This window comes from Macaca mulatta, chromosome 6 (assembly GCF_049350105.2).
Source record: "Macaca mulatta isolate MMU2019108-1 chromosome 6, T2T-MMU8v2.0, whole genome shotgun sequence".
Classification (NCBI taxonomy): Eukaryota; Metazoa; Chordata; class Mammalia; order Primates; family Cercopithecidae; genus Macaca; species Macaca mulatta.
The window spans coordinates 102,105,642-102,122,583 of NC_133411.1; the positions used below are offsets into that span (position 1 = coordinate 102,105,642).

A 16,942-nucleotide genomic window follows, 5' to 3' on the forward strand; every position below is an offset into this window, starting at 1 on the left:
TGAGAGTAAATTGTAAACATTATGAGATTTCTTTATTCCTATTTACTTTAGCATGTATTATCTCATCATCAATCAAGAAATCTAACATACTATTATATTTTACTATTATTTAAGATATAATCCATATTTACATTTCCCCAGTTGTTTGTTTATAATGTGCGTTAGAGCTGGGGTTTATTGTTGTTGTTGTTTAACCAATCCAGGATGCAGTTAAAAATTACACATTGCATTTAGTTGTTATATGTCTCTATTCTCTTTTTTTTCTTTTTTTTTTTTTTTTGAGACGGAGTCTCGCTCTGTCGCCCAGGCTGGAGTGCAGTGGCCGGATCTCAAGCTCACAGCAAGCTCCGCATCCCGGGTTCACGCCATTCTCCTGCCTTAGCCTCCCGAGTGACTGGGACTACAGGCACCCGCCACTACGCCCGGCTAGTTTTTTGCATTTTTTAGTAGAGACAGGGTTTCTCAGGATGGTCTCGATCTCCTGACCTCGTGATCCACCCGTCTCGGCCTCCCAAAGTGCTGGGATTACAGGCTTGAGCCACCGCGCCCGGCCTATTCTCTTTTTTTTTTTTCTTTCTTTCTTTTGTTTTAAAGACAAGATCTTGCTGTGTTGCCTAGGCTGGTCTGGAACTCCAGCTTAAGCAGTTCACCTGCCGCAGACTGCCAAGTAGCTAAGATTATCGGCATGCATTACCACATCTGCCTTCTAATCTCTTTTAATCTGGAGCAGTACCCCCAATGGTTTTTGAGGGGGAGGGACCGTGTCTTTTGTAAGGTTAACATTTTTAATGAACCCAGGCCCTTTAGTTTCATAATTCCTTCATTTATGATAAATGTGCTTGGAAAATAGTGATGTTTCTATCATTCCTCCTACACTTATTAGTTGATACTCTTCTGTAAATGGAGCTTTCCTTTTCTTGTGCTCCCAAATTTTTCTCTTAGAATTATCGTGATTCACGGATTTGTATTTTAAATTCAGTATTTTATAATCTGTTCTGATTATTCTTTTGGATGCTTGCATTGTTCCATATTTGCCTAGAGGTAATCATTTCAAGCTACCTCTAATCAGTTTTTAGCCCCTTCCTTATTTTCTGCCACAAGATATTCCAGGCTCAGACTTCGCCTGTCCCAGTCCTAGAATCAGCCATTTCTTTAGGGAATTCTGGTTCCTTCTAGGGGGCAATGATATTTAGAAACCAAGGTCTGGACTCTTAGATGCTCATGACTTTAGGTGTCTTTACTTCTAAGCCCTTTAATTGGCTAGAGCCAGGGATTATACCTTTTCTTTAAATTATGGGCACCGATACCCTTATTTCAGTCCAGTATTTGTATCTCATTTCAATGACTTTTGCTTATAAAATCATTACCTAAAATGCAAGATCCTTCATGATGTAGCCTCTGACTGTTTCTAGAATCTTGCAAGGCACAATTCCCTGTCTTATGTAACAGTCACACTGAACTACTTGAAAAACCTTATGTTTTTATTTAGGTCTGGGAAAGTCTTAACTTTGTGACTTCAGATATTACCATCCCTCCATTTTCTCTATTCTCTTCTTTTGGGACTCTTGTTAGACTGATGTTGAAACTTCTGGATCTCTTCTCTGATTCTTTTATCTTTCTTTTATATTTCTTATTGCTTTATTTCTTTGTGTTGCATTATGGTAGATTTCCTTGGCCTTTTCTTCTGGTTCACACATTAATTCTGCTGGGTCTGTTCTGCTATTCTGCCTTATTACATTTTTTGTTTCAAAAGCTTTTCATACAAGATCTGTAATGGCTCTTTTCATAATTTCTTGTTCCAGTCTTAAGGATGCAAACTTTTGCTTAAAAAAACTCTCAGGGTAATTAATGATACTTAATAATTTGATTTTGACTTGTCTATTAAGTTTGGTTTTAAGACGGCATTATAAGTCATTCTACTTGATGAGATTTTATTTTATGGTATGGATGCTTCTTAAACATTGGGTAATTCTTAATTTGCCTACCTTTGCAGTTGACTTTCCTTGTTGGATTGATGCCTTCCTCTTTCTCTGCCCAGCTGCTGAGGGGGTGGGGGTGTAAGTAGGAAAACACCCAGGATCAACAGACCTGGCTGTTTCCACAGGGGTTCTCCCACTCATCCCCAGTCGTTTGCCTTTGGGCGGCCTCCTCCTTCTTGCTCCCCGCATTGTTGAGCAGGGAGCGCTCTGGATGTGGCTGCAGTGTGAACCTGTACTCAGAGCTTCAGGGGGCCTCTTTTGTCCTGTGCTGCCTGCCTTCATTCTCTCAGGCACTGCTAGTTTCTGAGCTGATGAGGTTTCCCCTCTAGTTTTTGAGTGTTGCTGTCTATTCAGTCCTTCCTGCTTCCCTCCCTCTCTTTCTCCTTCCCTCCCTTCCTTCTTTCCTCCCCTCTTCCCTCTTTCCCTCACTTCTTCCCCTCCCCCCCTTTTTATTTTTGAGACAGAGTGTCACTCTGTCACCCAGGCTGGAGTGCAGTGGCACGATCTCAGCTCACTGCAACCTCCACCTCTCAGGTTCAAGTGATTTTCCTGCCTCAGCCTTCTAAGTAACTGCAATTATAGGTATGAACCACCATGCCTGGGTAATTTCTGTATTTTTAGTAGAGATGGAGTTTCATCATATTGCCCAGGCTGGTCTCAAACTCCTGACCTCAAGTTATCCACCTGCCTCAGCCTCCCAAAGTGCTGTGATTACAGGCATGAGACAATGCACCTATCCTCTCTCCCCCTTCCTTCTTTCCTTCCTTCCTCCCTTCTTCCTTTCCCCCCTCCCTCTCTCCTTCTTCTCTCCCTCCTTCCCCCTTTATTTCACCATCTCTGTGATTTGGCAGGGAGGGGAGATCACAGTGTGAGCTTAGCTTTCCATCTTGAAACTGAAAATGAATGTTTTCCTTTCTTCTCACACCCCGCCCTCTGTATATGCTGTATTCTTAACTGTAGTACCCCTCTACACAGTCCCTGTCATATCAGCATAGCAAATTCACACTTACCTTTTAAATCATTACACTTTCTGTGAAGCCTTCCGTAATCCCCCCCCAGACAGTTAACTTTCTCTCCTCTGTTCTGTGGTGGCTTTGGACACCTTTATTTCAGTGCTTATTACGTTATGTTATAACTGTTTTCTGTCATGTCTATCTTGTCTCAGTTGACTATGAGTTTTTTTATCATTTCATTTTTATATCCTTGGTACTTGATGTGTGGTAGGTGCTCACTAAACGTTTATTCAGTGAGTGAATGGTTTTATGGATGATCTAAGTAAACGAAAAAATCAGTTTCACTAACGATGAAATTAATTTGCCATACAAGATGTAATTATAAAGTAATTACAAAGCTAAATCTGGCTATTCAACTCAAGGCCCTTTATTGGCTTCCCCCCATCCGTCCCTTGGAATACATGAAGCTGTGCTGCGTGCTCTCCTTATAATTCCCTTGGAATCCTTTTTACCTTCTTGTTTGTTTGTTTTTTGTTTTAAATAGAGATGGGGCTGGCCATGGTGACTCATACCTGCAGTCCCAGCACTTTGGGAGGCTGAGGTGGGAGGATCACTTGCGATCAAGAGTTCAAGACCAGCCTGGGCAACATGATGAAACCCCATCTCTAGTAAAAATACGAAAATTAGCCAGGTGTGGTGATGCACACCAGTAGTTCCAGCTACTAGGTAGACTGAGGTGGGAGGATCACTTGAGCCAGAGATCATACCACTGCACTCCAGCCTGGGGACAGAGTGAGACCCTGTCTCAACATAAATAAATAAATACATAAAAATTTAAAAAATAAAAAAATGGAGATGGGATTTCACGATGTCGACCAGGCTGGCCCCCAACTCCTGAGCTCAAGGGATCCTCCTACCTCAGCCTCCCAAGTAGCTGGAATTAAGCACATGCCATCATGCTCAGCTTCTTGAAATTCTTTTTAAAATTAAAAAGAATTCAGCAAATATAGTCCAGTCTCATATCTTTCCTTTGTTACCCATGTTTTTGACAACCTTGACCCTATGGATATCTTCAACATATTTGGCTCGGAATAAATTTTCAGCTTGTACGAAATATTGAATCTATCTTGAAAAGAGATATTTTTTTTCAGAATGTGCTTAGAATGTATGCATAGCTTTAAGCTCCCAAAGACAGTCATACTTTCAGTTATTTTTGAAACTCCAGTAGAGCCTGGTCCTTTACTAGTCTAGAATTTTTGAAAAGAATTTCTAAAACTTCCAAACAGTGGCAGTGTTGTAAGAATTAACTTACAGGTTCCCAAAGCCACTGCTTTTCAAAGAGATGTTACCCATTTGAGTGTCAGAGTTACATTGTGCTTGCTTTAAAAAAAAAAAAAATAGCATTTTATGATAACATCTTAAACATGTAAGGGAAAAAAAGACTATAACGTTAGCTAGAAGTGTAGGACTGATTCAGTCACGTGACCATGCGGCACCACAGTTTAAAATTAGTTTGAGTCCTCTGCTTATTTCTGATTAAATGGTTAATGTAAATTAATTTAATTCAGAATTGGTTCTCCTGCTATAACCAATGCAAGTCAGACTTCTACTTGGAATCTTAGATTGTATAGCTGATTGATATTGAAGAATATAGGAATGGTTCAAAAGAGAACCACAAAGTAACTATTTAGAAACAAAAGCCTATGGAGAAGGTTTTAAGAAGTAAGATTTTGGGCCGGGCGCGGTGGCTCAAGCCTGTAATCCCAGCACTTTGGGAGGCCGAGACGGGCGGAACACGAGGTCAGGAGATCAAGACCATCCTGGCTAACACGGTGAAACCCCGTCTCTACTAAAAAATACAAAAAACTAGCCGGGCGAGGTGGCGGGCGCCTGTAGTCCCAGCTACTCGGGAGGCTGAGGCAGGAGAATTGCACGAACCCGGGAGGCGGAGCTTGCAGTGAGCGGAGATCTGGCCACTGCATTCCAGCCTGGGCGACAGAGCGAGACTCCGTCTCAAAAAAAAGAAAAAAAAAAAAAAAAAGAAGTAAGATTTTAGAATCCAGATAAAGGGTAGGTAGCTAAGTTTCAACATAGTTACAGCATAATATGGTGTAGAATGACTAGACATTTTTTTCCTTTCTGGTGAGTGAACGAAAACAAATGTCTTCAGTGACGTAGAAGAGTTACAGGGTGCTTTCTAGGAACCTGTGTAGGTAAGTTGCTTACCACCATGCACAGTGGAAAACCCACCCCACTAGCATAAACCTGAAATTAGTTGTATTTTCTCCCTCAAATCAAGATTGTTAAAAATTATTTTACGTTATGTTCACTTCATTTTTCCACTTGAAACACTCCTGTCTCTGCTTGATTTCTGTCCAGAAATAAAGTTTAATAAGATGATCTGCCTACCCACTCCATTCCATCAACATAAGGAGACCTTTGTAGATATAAGAAGGCCTCTGTTTTCAGAAAACCAAAGGCACTGTTTACGAAGGCTTTGTAAAGAATGTTAAACACCAACATATTATTTTTCAAGATACGCTAAATTCTGTATGAAAACTTTATTTGCTCCAAACTTAAAATGATCTTAGAAAAAGTAAAAGTAAAATCTCAAATTAGAACTTACGGCATAATTTAGAGAACTCAAGTTTAATGTTTAAATCACTGTATCTTTGGAATCAGTAATTCTTTACTAAAAGTATATCTTTATTTTTTCTTTTAGTGTCACTTTTCTTTTTAGGCAGAGCAAGTAGCAGTGTTACGTTGTTTATCTCTAACCCACAAAGAGACTTGGAAAAGTCACATAACCTCTCTGAGCCTCAGTTTCTTCCTCTGCAAAATGAGAATATGAATATATGGCTTCTGAGCTCCAAAATGCTTTCAGTGAAGCTAAAATTATCTAAGCCATGTGTGTCTGTGTGCATGTGTGTGTGCCTGTTTATGTGCATTTTTACATGTTATGCATATGCACTAAATATAATTCGCATATACCCAATATTTACATGTATCTGCTCCATCTGTATGCAATTCATTCGTAGGGAAGTTGCTGCATATGTGATGGGGAGCTGCTCAAATGTCCTTTCAGGGCCAATGTACTTACTCCCTCAGTTATTGGGACTTGCTGGCTGCTGGTGGTGCACATGTGAGCCGCTTTCCATGCATTAGTCTGTGCCGATGAGAGCTGCCATGCCCAAGTTATGCCTGCTCCAGGGGTTTAGTCCTTGTCTGATTACTGGTCAATTTAGGGATAGGGTACAGCTCAGCGACCTCCTTTCCCCAAATGAGGAACAACTCTAAAAGACCATCTAAGCTCCAGAGCCCCCTGTAGGATCAGCTTTGGTCCCTGTTCCAACAGGACTGCAATTCCGATTTTCCCTCTACCCAGTCCTGCATTCCTCACCCCTGAGAAGGGTTATTCCCAAGATCGCTCCCCAATTAACCTTCTCCACACCACTCTTCATCTTAGAGTCTTCCTCCCCACAGGAAGCCAATCTACAACAACATGCATTTCTGGAAATGAATTTACCCTCTTTTGATCTGGCAGCCTTTTTGAATGGTGACACATCTGATGTGGTCACGACACATAACAAATCTGGCTGACAAATATGGAGTTAAACATATATTTTTAGCCTTACTAGGGATGTTCTTAATAGATAGATTGTTCTCCCACCTTTCTAGCCATAGATCTATACATGATACAACTGTGAATCTTGGGACATTTCATTTTTTGAGTTAATACTTTTTATTCCTTCAGTTTTTAATCTTAAAGGAAAAGATAAAGTTGAATGCTTTAGAGTTTAATGATTGAAATGTCTGAATTAATAGGAATGTACTTCATATGAAGTTTACAAAGAGAGTGACAATTTTGTTGCCTGGAAAATCAAGTCAAATTGAAGGTTCTGTTACAATAGAAGTATAAGGTTTACTCAAACTTCGTAAATAGATTTAAAGTTTATTATATTAAAAAAGCAAATCCACTGTTTTCCATGCTCTCCATGGCAATTAAGTTGTTACATTTATCTTCTTTTCTACTGGCCTAGAAATATTGATATTCAGGATGTCAAGGCTGTGTAAAAAGAAGCAGACCCACGAGTACTGGTTGTTTGTTAATATCCATTCACCTACTCTGAATTCTTCTATTTTCTAAAATGCTATTTATTATTCTTGCAGTGACTGCTTGTTTATTTAGGGACTTTTCTATGGTCATTGACGCTTTTTATTCAGGGTTTAGTGGGTAGTGGATATACTGAAGGCTTTTGAACTGTGGCTCTGGTATGAACTCTTAGTTTGTTGTTTAATGTTCAGATTGTCTGTGTACCATTTTTTTCCCTGTTTAATTCCAAAACTCTTGGTTTTAAAATTTGTTTTCTCAGAAGAATTACCTTGTACATGCCCACTATGTACGTCAGACAGAGGGAGCTGTGTTAGTACAACCGAAGGGATCCAACTTGCAAAAGAACTAGGAGCGACCTATCTTGAACTCCACAGCCTTGATGACTTCTACATAGGAAAGTATTTTGGAGGAGTGGTAAGTGGAAATTCCTATTAAGTATAAAGTTACTTGTCAGGTTGGCTCATTAGGTATTTTCTAGAACATCAGTTAGAACTTCAGATTTAAAAGCATGGTTTGTCTTACTTAACCTGGAGAAATAAAATGAGAGTGAGTGCAGAGGTTTTATCAGAATAAAATTATAATTTTATTTTTCTCTCCAAATGAAACCTTTTCTATTATCTGATATTTTGGAATTTTTCATTTGGTGATCTTTAGTAGTCTTTGTTGCATGTATCAAAAGCGTGTTTACTTACCCAAACCTGTGATGCCAGTTTTAATAGTCATCTTTATACAGCTGAATGAGCCTGGCAGCCTGAGCCAGCAGGCCCTGAAAGTTCTCTTTCATTTCCATCTACTAGTTGAAAAAAATAATTTTTCTTCCTCTATGTGTGCTTTGGCAAAATTTTATATACTCCTAATTTTGTTGTAGCTCAAACAGATTCAGAGGAGCTACTTATACAAATAGCTGCTTGTCGGGTATGTGGGAGCAAGTCTGCTTGCTTGGTTGCAGTGGCGCATATTGGGTTCTGCCGTCATTTTGATACTGATCTTAACACACAGCACTTCCCATATAGTATTAGGACTGTAACGTCCTTGGAGAATACTGTGGAGTTGTATCATTTAAGAATTTGCTGACATAGAAACTACATTTCCAAACCTCTAAGAAGCAACTCCTCTCAACAGACAAATCTGATATACGTGGATGAGAAGTTAAAAGCAAAGAAAACCTGCTTTACGCAGGAGCACCGTGGCATCCCTCATCGGTTCCCTAGCTCTTCACCATGTACTCTTTCCAATATGCCCCAGTAGTCATTATGTAAATTCACGTTGAAATGTTGAGGTTCCACAGATGACTACAGAAGTGTCATTTGTGTAAATGGGTAAAATAAAGACCAAATATAAATGCTGCTAATTTCCATCAAATATAAATGGCTTTTATTTACCCAATAATATAAAGAAACATTAATATTACAATGTTAAGGAAGATATACTCACAATATTGATATTATCGATGACTGTGAGAAACTTTTGTTGCATTCATTTATGGTGATGAGCAGTGAGTAGAAAGGTGGATAAGAGAGATTTAATCTTCCTGTCAAGCAGATTATATTCTAGTGGCTTTTTAAAAATCTTAATTTGGCGAAGAATGGTACGTTTCCTAAAATACCTGGGGAGCTGGAGAGCAAAACGATGGTTTGGTTTTGCTTGTTGTGAAGGTTCATTTGTCAGATAGTTTCATGCATTAGATTTGGTTTATTTGTTGAGGGGAGGCCGTTCCCGTGGAAGCCACAGGACTCCTTGCTCCCCGTTCCAGGATCCTGAACCTGAAATTCCCAGGATCACTCTTCCCACCTTCCCACTCCCATTTTCTCTCCTCTCTTTCTCTTCTTCTGGCTCCATTTTTCTCTTTCTTCCTGATATCTAATGTTGCAATTAGGGTTAGAGGCATGATGAGGATTGATGTGGCCAAGGTTGGGAGAAAGACATGGCAGTTTCGTTTTTCCTTAATTTAAGACCTGATGAGAATATGGAAACAAGATCAGAATGATCTCTCTTTAGATGCTTTACTTTCTAGTAAAGTACAACTGGGATCTCAGGTGTAAAATAGAATGGCATTGGCAAGCATATGGATGGAGATGATAATGTTAGAATAAAAGGAGCATTGAAAATCTACATTTAAGGGTCAGGGTTGAAGAGCTCTGCAGTACTACCCTTAGACCTAGGCCAGAGAGAAAGCCGCCTGCCTTCCAGCTTTAGAGAGCTCCATCTGTCCGTCCTCCAGTTGCACCCCTCCCCACAGGGTACAAGTCAGTGGAGCCAAGGGTTGTACCCACCTGGAGCTGGTGAACTTCATTCCTTTCTAGACCTGCGCTGTCCAGTATGGCAGCCACTGGCTACATGTGGCTATTTATATTTAAGTGAATTGAAATAAAACCAAGTAAAATTCAGTTCTTCAAGCATATGAACCATATTTTAGGTGCTCTAGGGCTACATGTGGCTAGTGGCTGCTGTATTATATAATACATATATTTACAGAACATTTCCATCCACACAGAAGGGTCTGTGGAGTAGTGCTAGGACTGTGCTCCCAAACCCAGTACCCCAGAATTCTCTGGCCACTGGTCTTAGGCCTGTTTCGACCTGTGCCAGCCATTTTCCTGGGACAGTCCTCCTGATGGTGGACCACATGGCTGGTATATGTACCCCTAGGCCTGCCCAGTGACCCAAGGGTGAGTCTTTATGGGGAATGGGGGAGGGGGCGGTGGACAGAGCTTGGATGTCCACTTCTGTGCACAGAGCTCTTTAAAGCATGAGTTAGAGCAGGAGGTGAGAAGAGAATGGGTGGTCTTAGGGCTCAGGAATTAGGGACCAGCTCTCCCTTTGCTTTATGAACCTCTGAAGAATCTGAGAATTTAAATATAAATCTTGCCTGTGAGGCTTTTATGATGATGTATTTGTCAAAGCAGAAGTATAGAATATCTTTTATATGTAACGGTTTGTTTTCTTTATTTACAGCATTTAAATATTTAGGTATGTGGTGGGTGGGCCTCCTTTTGGACTTTTGCCCCAGGCCTTGCAAGCTAGGGCACAGGCCTGAAGCTATGTAAATGCACCTGAGTGAGATTTTTAATTTGTAAAGGACAGATTTTAAAGAAATTTGTTCAAGAGAAGAAAGTGAAGTTTCCTGGCTCATAGGAACATCTGTAGACACAGAGGCAGATCTGTTCCTGCTTTGAATTTCACTAATATTAACTGTGGTGGTTGCCCACTGAGAAAATTATTAGCAGCGTCACAATTGTAGAGATTGACTTTCTTGAGTATTCAAGAGAGTAGCTGCGTGGGATGGCATGCGCTTGTAATCCCAGTGACTTGGAAGGCTGAGGCGGGAGGATCCCTTGAGTCCAGGAGTTTGAGTCTAGCTTGAGCAACATAGCAATACTCCATTTCTAAAATTAAAATATATATATATGTGTATATATATATAAAATTTTAAAAAGAGAACCAACAATTCCTTCTTTTAAGAAAAAAACTTTTAGATTCAGGGGCACATGTTTGTTATATAGGTAAATTGTGTGTCACGGGGGTTTGGTGTTCAGATTATTTCACCAACAAGGTAATAAGCATAGTACATGGTAGGTAGTTTTCTGATCCTCACCCTCCTCCCTCCCACCACCCTCTCAAGTAGGCCCTGGTGTCTGCTTGTCACTTCTTTGTGTCCATAGGTACTCAATGTTTAGCTCCCACTTACAAGTGAGAACATGTGGTATTTGGTTTCTTGTTCCTGTTAGTTCGTTTAGGATAATGGCCTCTGGCTCCATCCATTTTGCTGCAAAGGACATCGTTTCATTCTTTTTATGTCTGTGTAGTATTCCATCATGTGTATGCACCATGTTTTCTTTATCCAGTCTATTGTTGATGGACATTTAGGTTGATTCTATGTCTTTGCTGCTATGGATAGTGCATGTGTCTTTGTGGCAGAATGATTAATAACAACTCCTTCTTGAATGGATAGTTTATTTATGTTCAGAGAAGGCACAGTCTGCTCCACTAGATTCATTTTTTTTAATAAAAAATTGTTTATATGTGTTTGCTAATGCATACATATAAATGGTACTGACATTTAAAACGTTTGACAGTTGTGACTTCGGATACAAATTTTCATGTTGGATATATAGTTTTGTTGGATCTTCAATTAAAATTCGATTCCTGTTTTAGTTGGAGTATTTTATGATTCAAGCCTTAAATCAGAAGACAAGTGAAAAAATGAAGAAAAGAAAAATGAGCAACTCGTTTCATGGAATTAGACCACCTCAACTTGAACAACCAGGTGCATTTCTTAGCCAATGTGTAGACATTCATTAGACATTCATTACAGATCCTTTCTCACAGGTCTTAGAGCAGTTGTTCTCAAACTTGAGCATGCTCAGAGCTTACCTGACATTCTGATTCAGTCAGCCTTGGATAGGGCCTAGAATCTGCGTTAATCAACTTCCCAGATGATGCAGAAGCAGATTGGTACTTGAATCACATTTTGAGAAATACTGCTTTAAAAATTGAGCCTATAGATTCTAAAAGTAATATGTGTCGTGGGTGGAGAGCTGTTCTAGATTAAAGTCTAATGCTAAATAACTACTAAATGCAATGCATGAACCTTGATTGGATACTGGTTTAATAAAAATATCTAGAAGATGTTCCTGCAACATGGGTTAATTTTAATACAGACTGGAAATTAGATTATATCATGTAATTACTGTTAATTTTCTTATGTATCATAATGGTATTGTGATGAATAGGAGAATGTTCCTATTCCCAGGAGATGGAGGTGAAACTATTTTAAAGCCGAAGCATCCTGATGACTGCAACTTTTAAATATTTCAGCTGTGTAGCTGTGTGTGTGTATGTGTTTGCGTGTGTGTGTGTCTTTCTGTCTTTCTAGAGATAAGGGGAAAATAAAATGTTAATAATTGCAAAATCCAGGTGACGGATATATGTGAAGGGTATATGTGTGTTCATTGCATCATTCTTTCAACTTTTTTGAATGTTTGAAAGTATTTTTAATACAAAGTTCAGGGCAAATAAACTTAAAAGTAAATTATATCAACTGTTATCAGAATTTTCTGCATGATTTTGTAATAGAAATAGTAGCCTAGCACTTTATTGGATCAATATCCTTTGGAATTTAAGAGACCCCATCTCTTTAAAAAAGTGCAGATATATAGACCACATATAAATCTAAATGATACACATTTGGCTTTGAATTTCCTGGTGTGCAAAGGGAAAGGGGAGACATGGTCTATTAGGTTGCAAACCCTTGGGCATTAAATCCTTTCTGGATTAGAAAATGAGTGGGAAATGACCAGATAAATAATGTAGATAGTTCTTAGTTCTCATTAATCAAGAAGACAAAACATACTACATCCTCAGAGAAAGCAAAACATTACATGTCATTTAGCTCTAAAAGAAATACCGAGGCGGGCGGATCACAAGGTCAGGAGATCGAGACCATCCTGGCTTAGCCGGGCGAGGTGGCGGGTGCCTGTAGTCCCAGCTACTCAGGAGGCTGAGGCAGGAGAATGGCGTAAACCCAGAAGGCGGAGCTTGCAGTGAGCCGAGATCGCGCTACTGCACTCCAGCCTGGGTGACAGAGCGAGACTCCGTCTCAAAAAAAAAAAAAAAAAAGAAAGAAATATCTGGGCCCAGGCATGGTGGCTCATGCCTATAATCCTAGCACTTTGGGAGGCCAAAGTGGGCAGATCAGCAGGGGTCAGGAGTTCCAGACCAGCCTGGCCAACATGGTGAAACCCTGTTTCTACTAAAAATACAAAAATTAGCGGAGCATGATGGTGACGCCTGTAGTCCCAGCTACTCACGAGACTGAGGCAGGAGAACTGCATGAACTGGGGAGGCAGAGGTTACAGTGAGCCAAGATCATACCACTGCACTCCAGTGAGACTCTGTCTCAAAAAAAAACAAAAAAGAGAAAAAAGAAATCTCTTGTGTGGGTCTTCATGTGGGGGCACTAAGTGATATAGTGGACAGGGCCTTCAAAAGTGTCTCTTCAGGAAATGCAGCCTCAGCGTTCACAGAGCTGTTTCTTGTACTCTTCTGTTAGGACAGCTGTGTGTAAAACACTAAAGATATCCCAGGGGTTCAGAATAATACAGTCTGGGTACATATTTAGGGCTGATTTGTTCCAAGGACGGATCCTGGGCTCTGGGGCACATTGCATTTAGGGTTTTGTGAGGGCGCCACAGGCAGTGGAAGGGAGGAGGGTAGACTGGAATACATTGCAGGGAGAGCCTGGCCTCCAAAGGACTTTGTTATTATCTGTTTTATAGGCTGGGGTTTGCTTTGGAAGCAAGGATTTTTATTGCTAAAGAAGTTTGAATTTCACTGATTTAGATGGTTCCTTATCCTTCAACACTGCACAAATATTACTTTCCTCAGCTCCTCTTTGGATAAAAATGAGATGGCAGATGTTTTACAGTTAGGGTTGGTGGAGAGGGCCTGGAGTGTAGGTATTCTGAGTTGATTGAGGGCTCATCTCTCTTTATTGGTGATCAAACTAGTAGACTGAAGGTTATATCCTCTATTAGAAATTAGGGAGCTGAGTCAGCACTTTTGCTGAAGCATTTTACTAGAAGGAAAAGTACTAATTTTGGAATCCAGATAAAGGGGTCAAAATGTTTTCCAACAATAGTGTTCAAGACAGTGAGCCTTGACTTTGAGAAGTTGCAGAATTTTAACAGCTCAGCCGTCTACCTCTGCTTCTGGTCCCAAGAGGAAAGGGGCTTCAGATGTGAGGTTGGGTTCTTCGGAACTTATTTAGTACTTTGAACTTTTAAAATCGAGTAGAGGTAAAGAATGATGACTATGAAATACTAAAGTTCGGTATTTGGCGGGTTGTTTTATTTTGGGACACACAAGTAAGAAGAAATGTTATTTTATTGTTCCGTACGTCATTAGTAAGTTCTTCATTTGCTCTATAAAATGTAAATAAACATAGTATTTGTGTGTCTGTGTTATAAAATTCTGTAGTCCCTGAATAATTAGTTTATATATGTTTGTAAATTAGGTTAAGCTGTACAAAATTGCTGTTTTTGTGCATCAAAAAATGGTTAAATATTGGCTGTTTCTTATGGTTTAACCTAATAATCTTTTAAAATATTATACAATTGTATTTAAAGTAAACATAAAATTATTGGGTCTGTAAACCTGAAAGGAGTTTATTATTTTTATTTTCTTTTTCAAAACAGAAAAAATGCCTGTCTTAAAGGCCGAAGCGTCACATTATAACGCTGACCTAAATAACTTGCTGTTCTGCTGCCAGTGTGTGGACGTGGTATTTTACAACCCCAATTTAAAGGAAGTTGTAGAGGCCCACAAGATCGTTCTCTGCGCTGTAAGCCATGTTTTCATGCTGCTTTTCAATGTGAAGAGTCCCACTGACATTCAGGATTCCAGTATCATCCGAACTACCCAGGATCTCTTTGCTATAAACAGAGATACTGCATTTCCAGGTGCTAGCCAGGAATCTTCAGGCAACCCACCATTACGAGTCATTGTTAAAGACGCCGTCTTCTGTTCTTGTTTATCAGACATCCTTCGCTTCATTTATTCAGGTATCTTGTCAAGTGGTTCTCGTTACTTACAATCTCATAAACTTTGCAAATGAAATGTGCCTGTGGTGCTCAAGGGTACTGGTTAGTTTTACAGTGATCTTTTCCTACCATCTGGGATGAAGATTATACATGAAATATTATTTGCTTTATATATAGGAATTGGTCCAAGCTTTCTGTTTTCCTTACAAACGTACTTGCCTCATCTTTTTCCTATCAATTTCATATTACTGTGGTAAAATATATGGAACATAAATTTTACTATCTTAGCCATTTTTAAGAACACAGTTCAGTGGAATTAAACACATTCATAATGTTATGTAACTATCACCACCATCCGTGTCCATAATTCTTTTCATCTTATAAAACTGAAACTTTCTACCCATTAAACAATGATTCCCCATTCCACCCTCTTTCCAGCCACTGACAGCCACCATTCTACTTTCTGTCTCTGTGATTTTAACTCTCCTAAGTGCCTCATGTAAGTGGAATCATACAGTATTTGTCATTTTGTGATTGACTTATTTTACTTAGCATAATGTCTTAAAGGTTCATCCAAGTTGTGGTGTGTATCAGGATTTTCTTCCTTTGAAGGTTGATCATATTCTGTAGTACCTATAGACCACATTTTGTTAACCCATTCATTCATCCATGGACACGTGGGTTGCTTCTGCTGTTGCAGCGATTGTGAATAATGCTGCTGTGAACATAGTGTACAAATACCTCTTTTGAGACTCTGCTTTTATTTTTTGTTTGCATATATACACAGAAGTGGAATTGCTGGATCACATGGTAATTCTATTTTTGATTTTTTACAGAACTGTCATACTGTTTTCCACAGTAGCTATACCACTTCACGTGCCTACAAACTGTGCACAAGGGTTCCGATTTCTACACATCCTTGTCAACACTTGCTATTTATTTTTTTTAATGGTAGCCATCTTAATGGGTATGACGTGGTATCTAATTTTGGTATTGATTTGCATTTCCCTAATGATTAGTGATATCAAGCACCTTTTCATATGTTTTTGTATTTGCCTTGGTTTTAAATCTACTTGTAAAAACAATAATATACCAAACAGATATGTTAATATTTTATTTCCTTAACATCCAAAATATGAAATATGAGAATTTATTGTCCAATTTCGTTTTAAAGACATAAAATATTCCAAGAGTAAGTGAAATCAAATGTCTATACCTTAAAACCTAGCTATTCACTCTTCAGTTTGACTCTTAGATTTTGTAGGCCGTCAAAGAGAGAGTTGCATTCAGCTTAGGAACTGGAAATCAATATCCAGTGTTAGTTGAGGTCTGATTAACTTTGGCCATAACTATCATAGACGTTACTTTCTTTTTTCTTTACTGTGCCCTTTCTTTTTAAGATTCAGCTTATCAAGTATTTTTCTCTTTGCCCTTTTAAAAACTCAGCAGCAACTATATTTTAAAGATAGAAGTTCTATCTGAGTCATTTTAGCAAATGAATCGAAGGTCTTACATCTAAGTGTCCTGTGTAAGAATGGAAAAGAACAGATGTAAAATGAATTTTAATGTAAGCATCTACATATAAGTTTTCTGAGAACTCCTGTCTTTAATTTTCTTTACCCACTTCAAATCATGTACCGACGACCTGTTAGGCTAAGGTCACTCCTGCCCTGCAATGTGTCTGGAGAAACATTTATAATTAGTTTTTAGGCTTCCAATAAAGCCTAATTGGGAACAGATAAAAAGTTTAAGGTTTGCAAAACAAGTATCATTTCCTACAGGTAGGGAAATTTGGGGCAGCCTTTATTTACGTAATTGATTATAAAAATAAGGTATTACTTTGTTCATGTGGGTTGTGATCATGTAATTTTATAAGTTAAAACTTAAATTATGATTTTGAAAAGTACAATTGCAGCATGCAGATTTATGTGGATAAAAAATACATATTGGAGTAGAATGTGGTGCTAGGTTAGTGAAATGTTAGCTTGGAAAAGGCATAAATTAAGCACCTGTACAGCACACACCCAGCACATTGCCTTCAACGGGTTCTCTCTAAGTTTTAGTTGAATTACAGGGAAGGCTACAGTAGCTGGGCATCATCATATCAGTAAGCCAAACTACTTAAAGACTTCATTTAGTACTATAGATTTTAACGTTTAAACTTAGAATGTCACAGTTCAGAATTTAAGATTTTGAAAAACTAACATGTTTACATGTTAAGAGAAAAAAAATATTTTTAATCATATGTCTAAGGAACTGTAAGGGATGTGACTTTTTTATGATAATTTTCTGTTGAAATTAAGTGAATTATTCAGCAGGTTTCCAAAATTACTATTGACTACTTTCAAAGACACA

At 38.9% G+C, this 16,942-nt stretch overlaps 1 protein-coding gene across 2 annotated transcripts in view; it reads left to right on the top strand.

Annotated features, from left to right (window-relative positions):
* RHOBTB3 (Rho related BTB domain containing 3) overlaps positions 1–16,942 on the top strand; it is a 65,219-nt gene that overhangs the window by 9,702 nt on the left and 38,575 nt on the right. The window contains 3 exon segments of one of the 2 annotated variants that reach the window (NM_001260883.1): positions 7,306–7,460; positions 11,202–11,313; positions 14,243–14,608. In NM_001260883.1, coding sequence (NP_001247812.1) covers positions 7,306–7,460; positions 11,202–11,313; positions 14,243–14,608 — 633 coding nt within the window. 2 annotated transcript variants of the gene reach the window in all.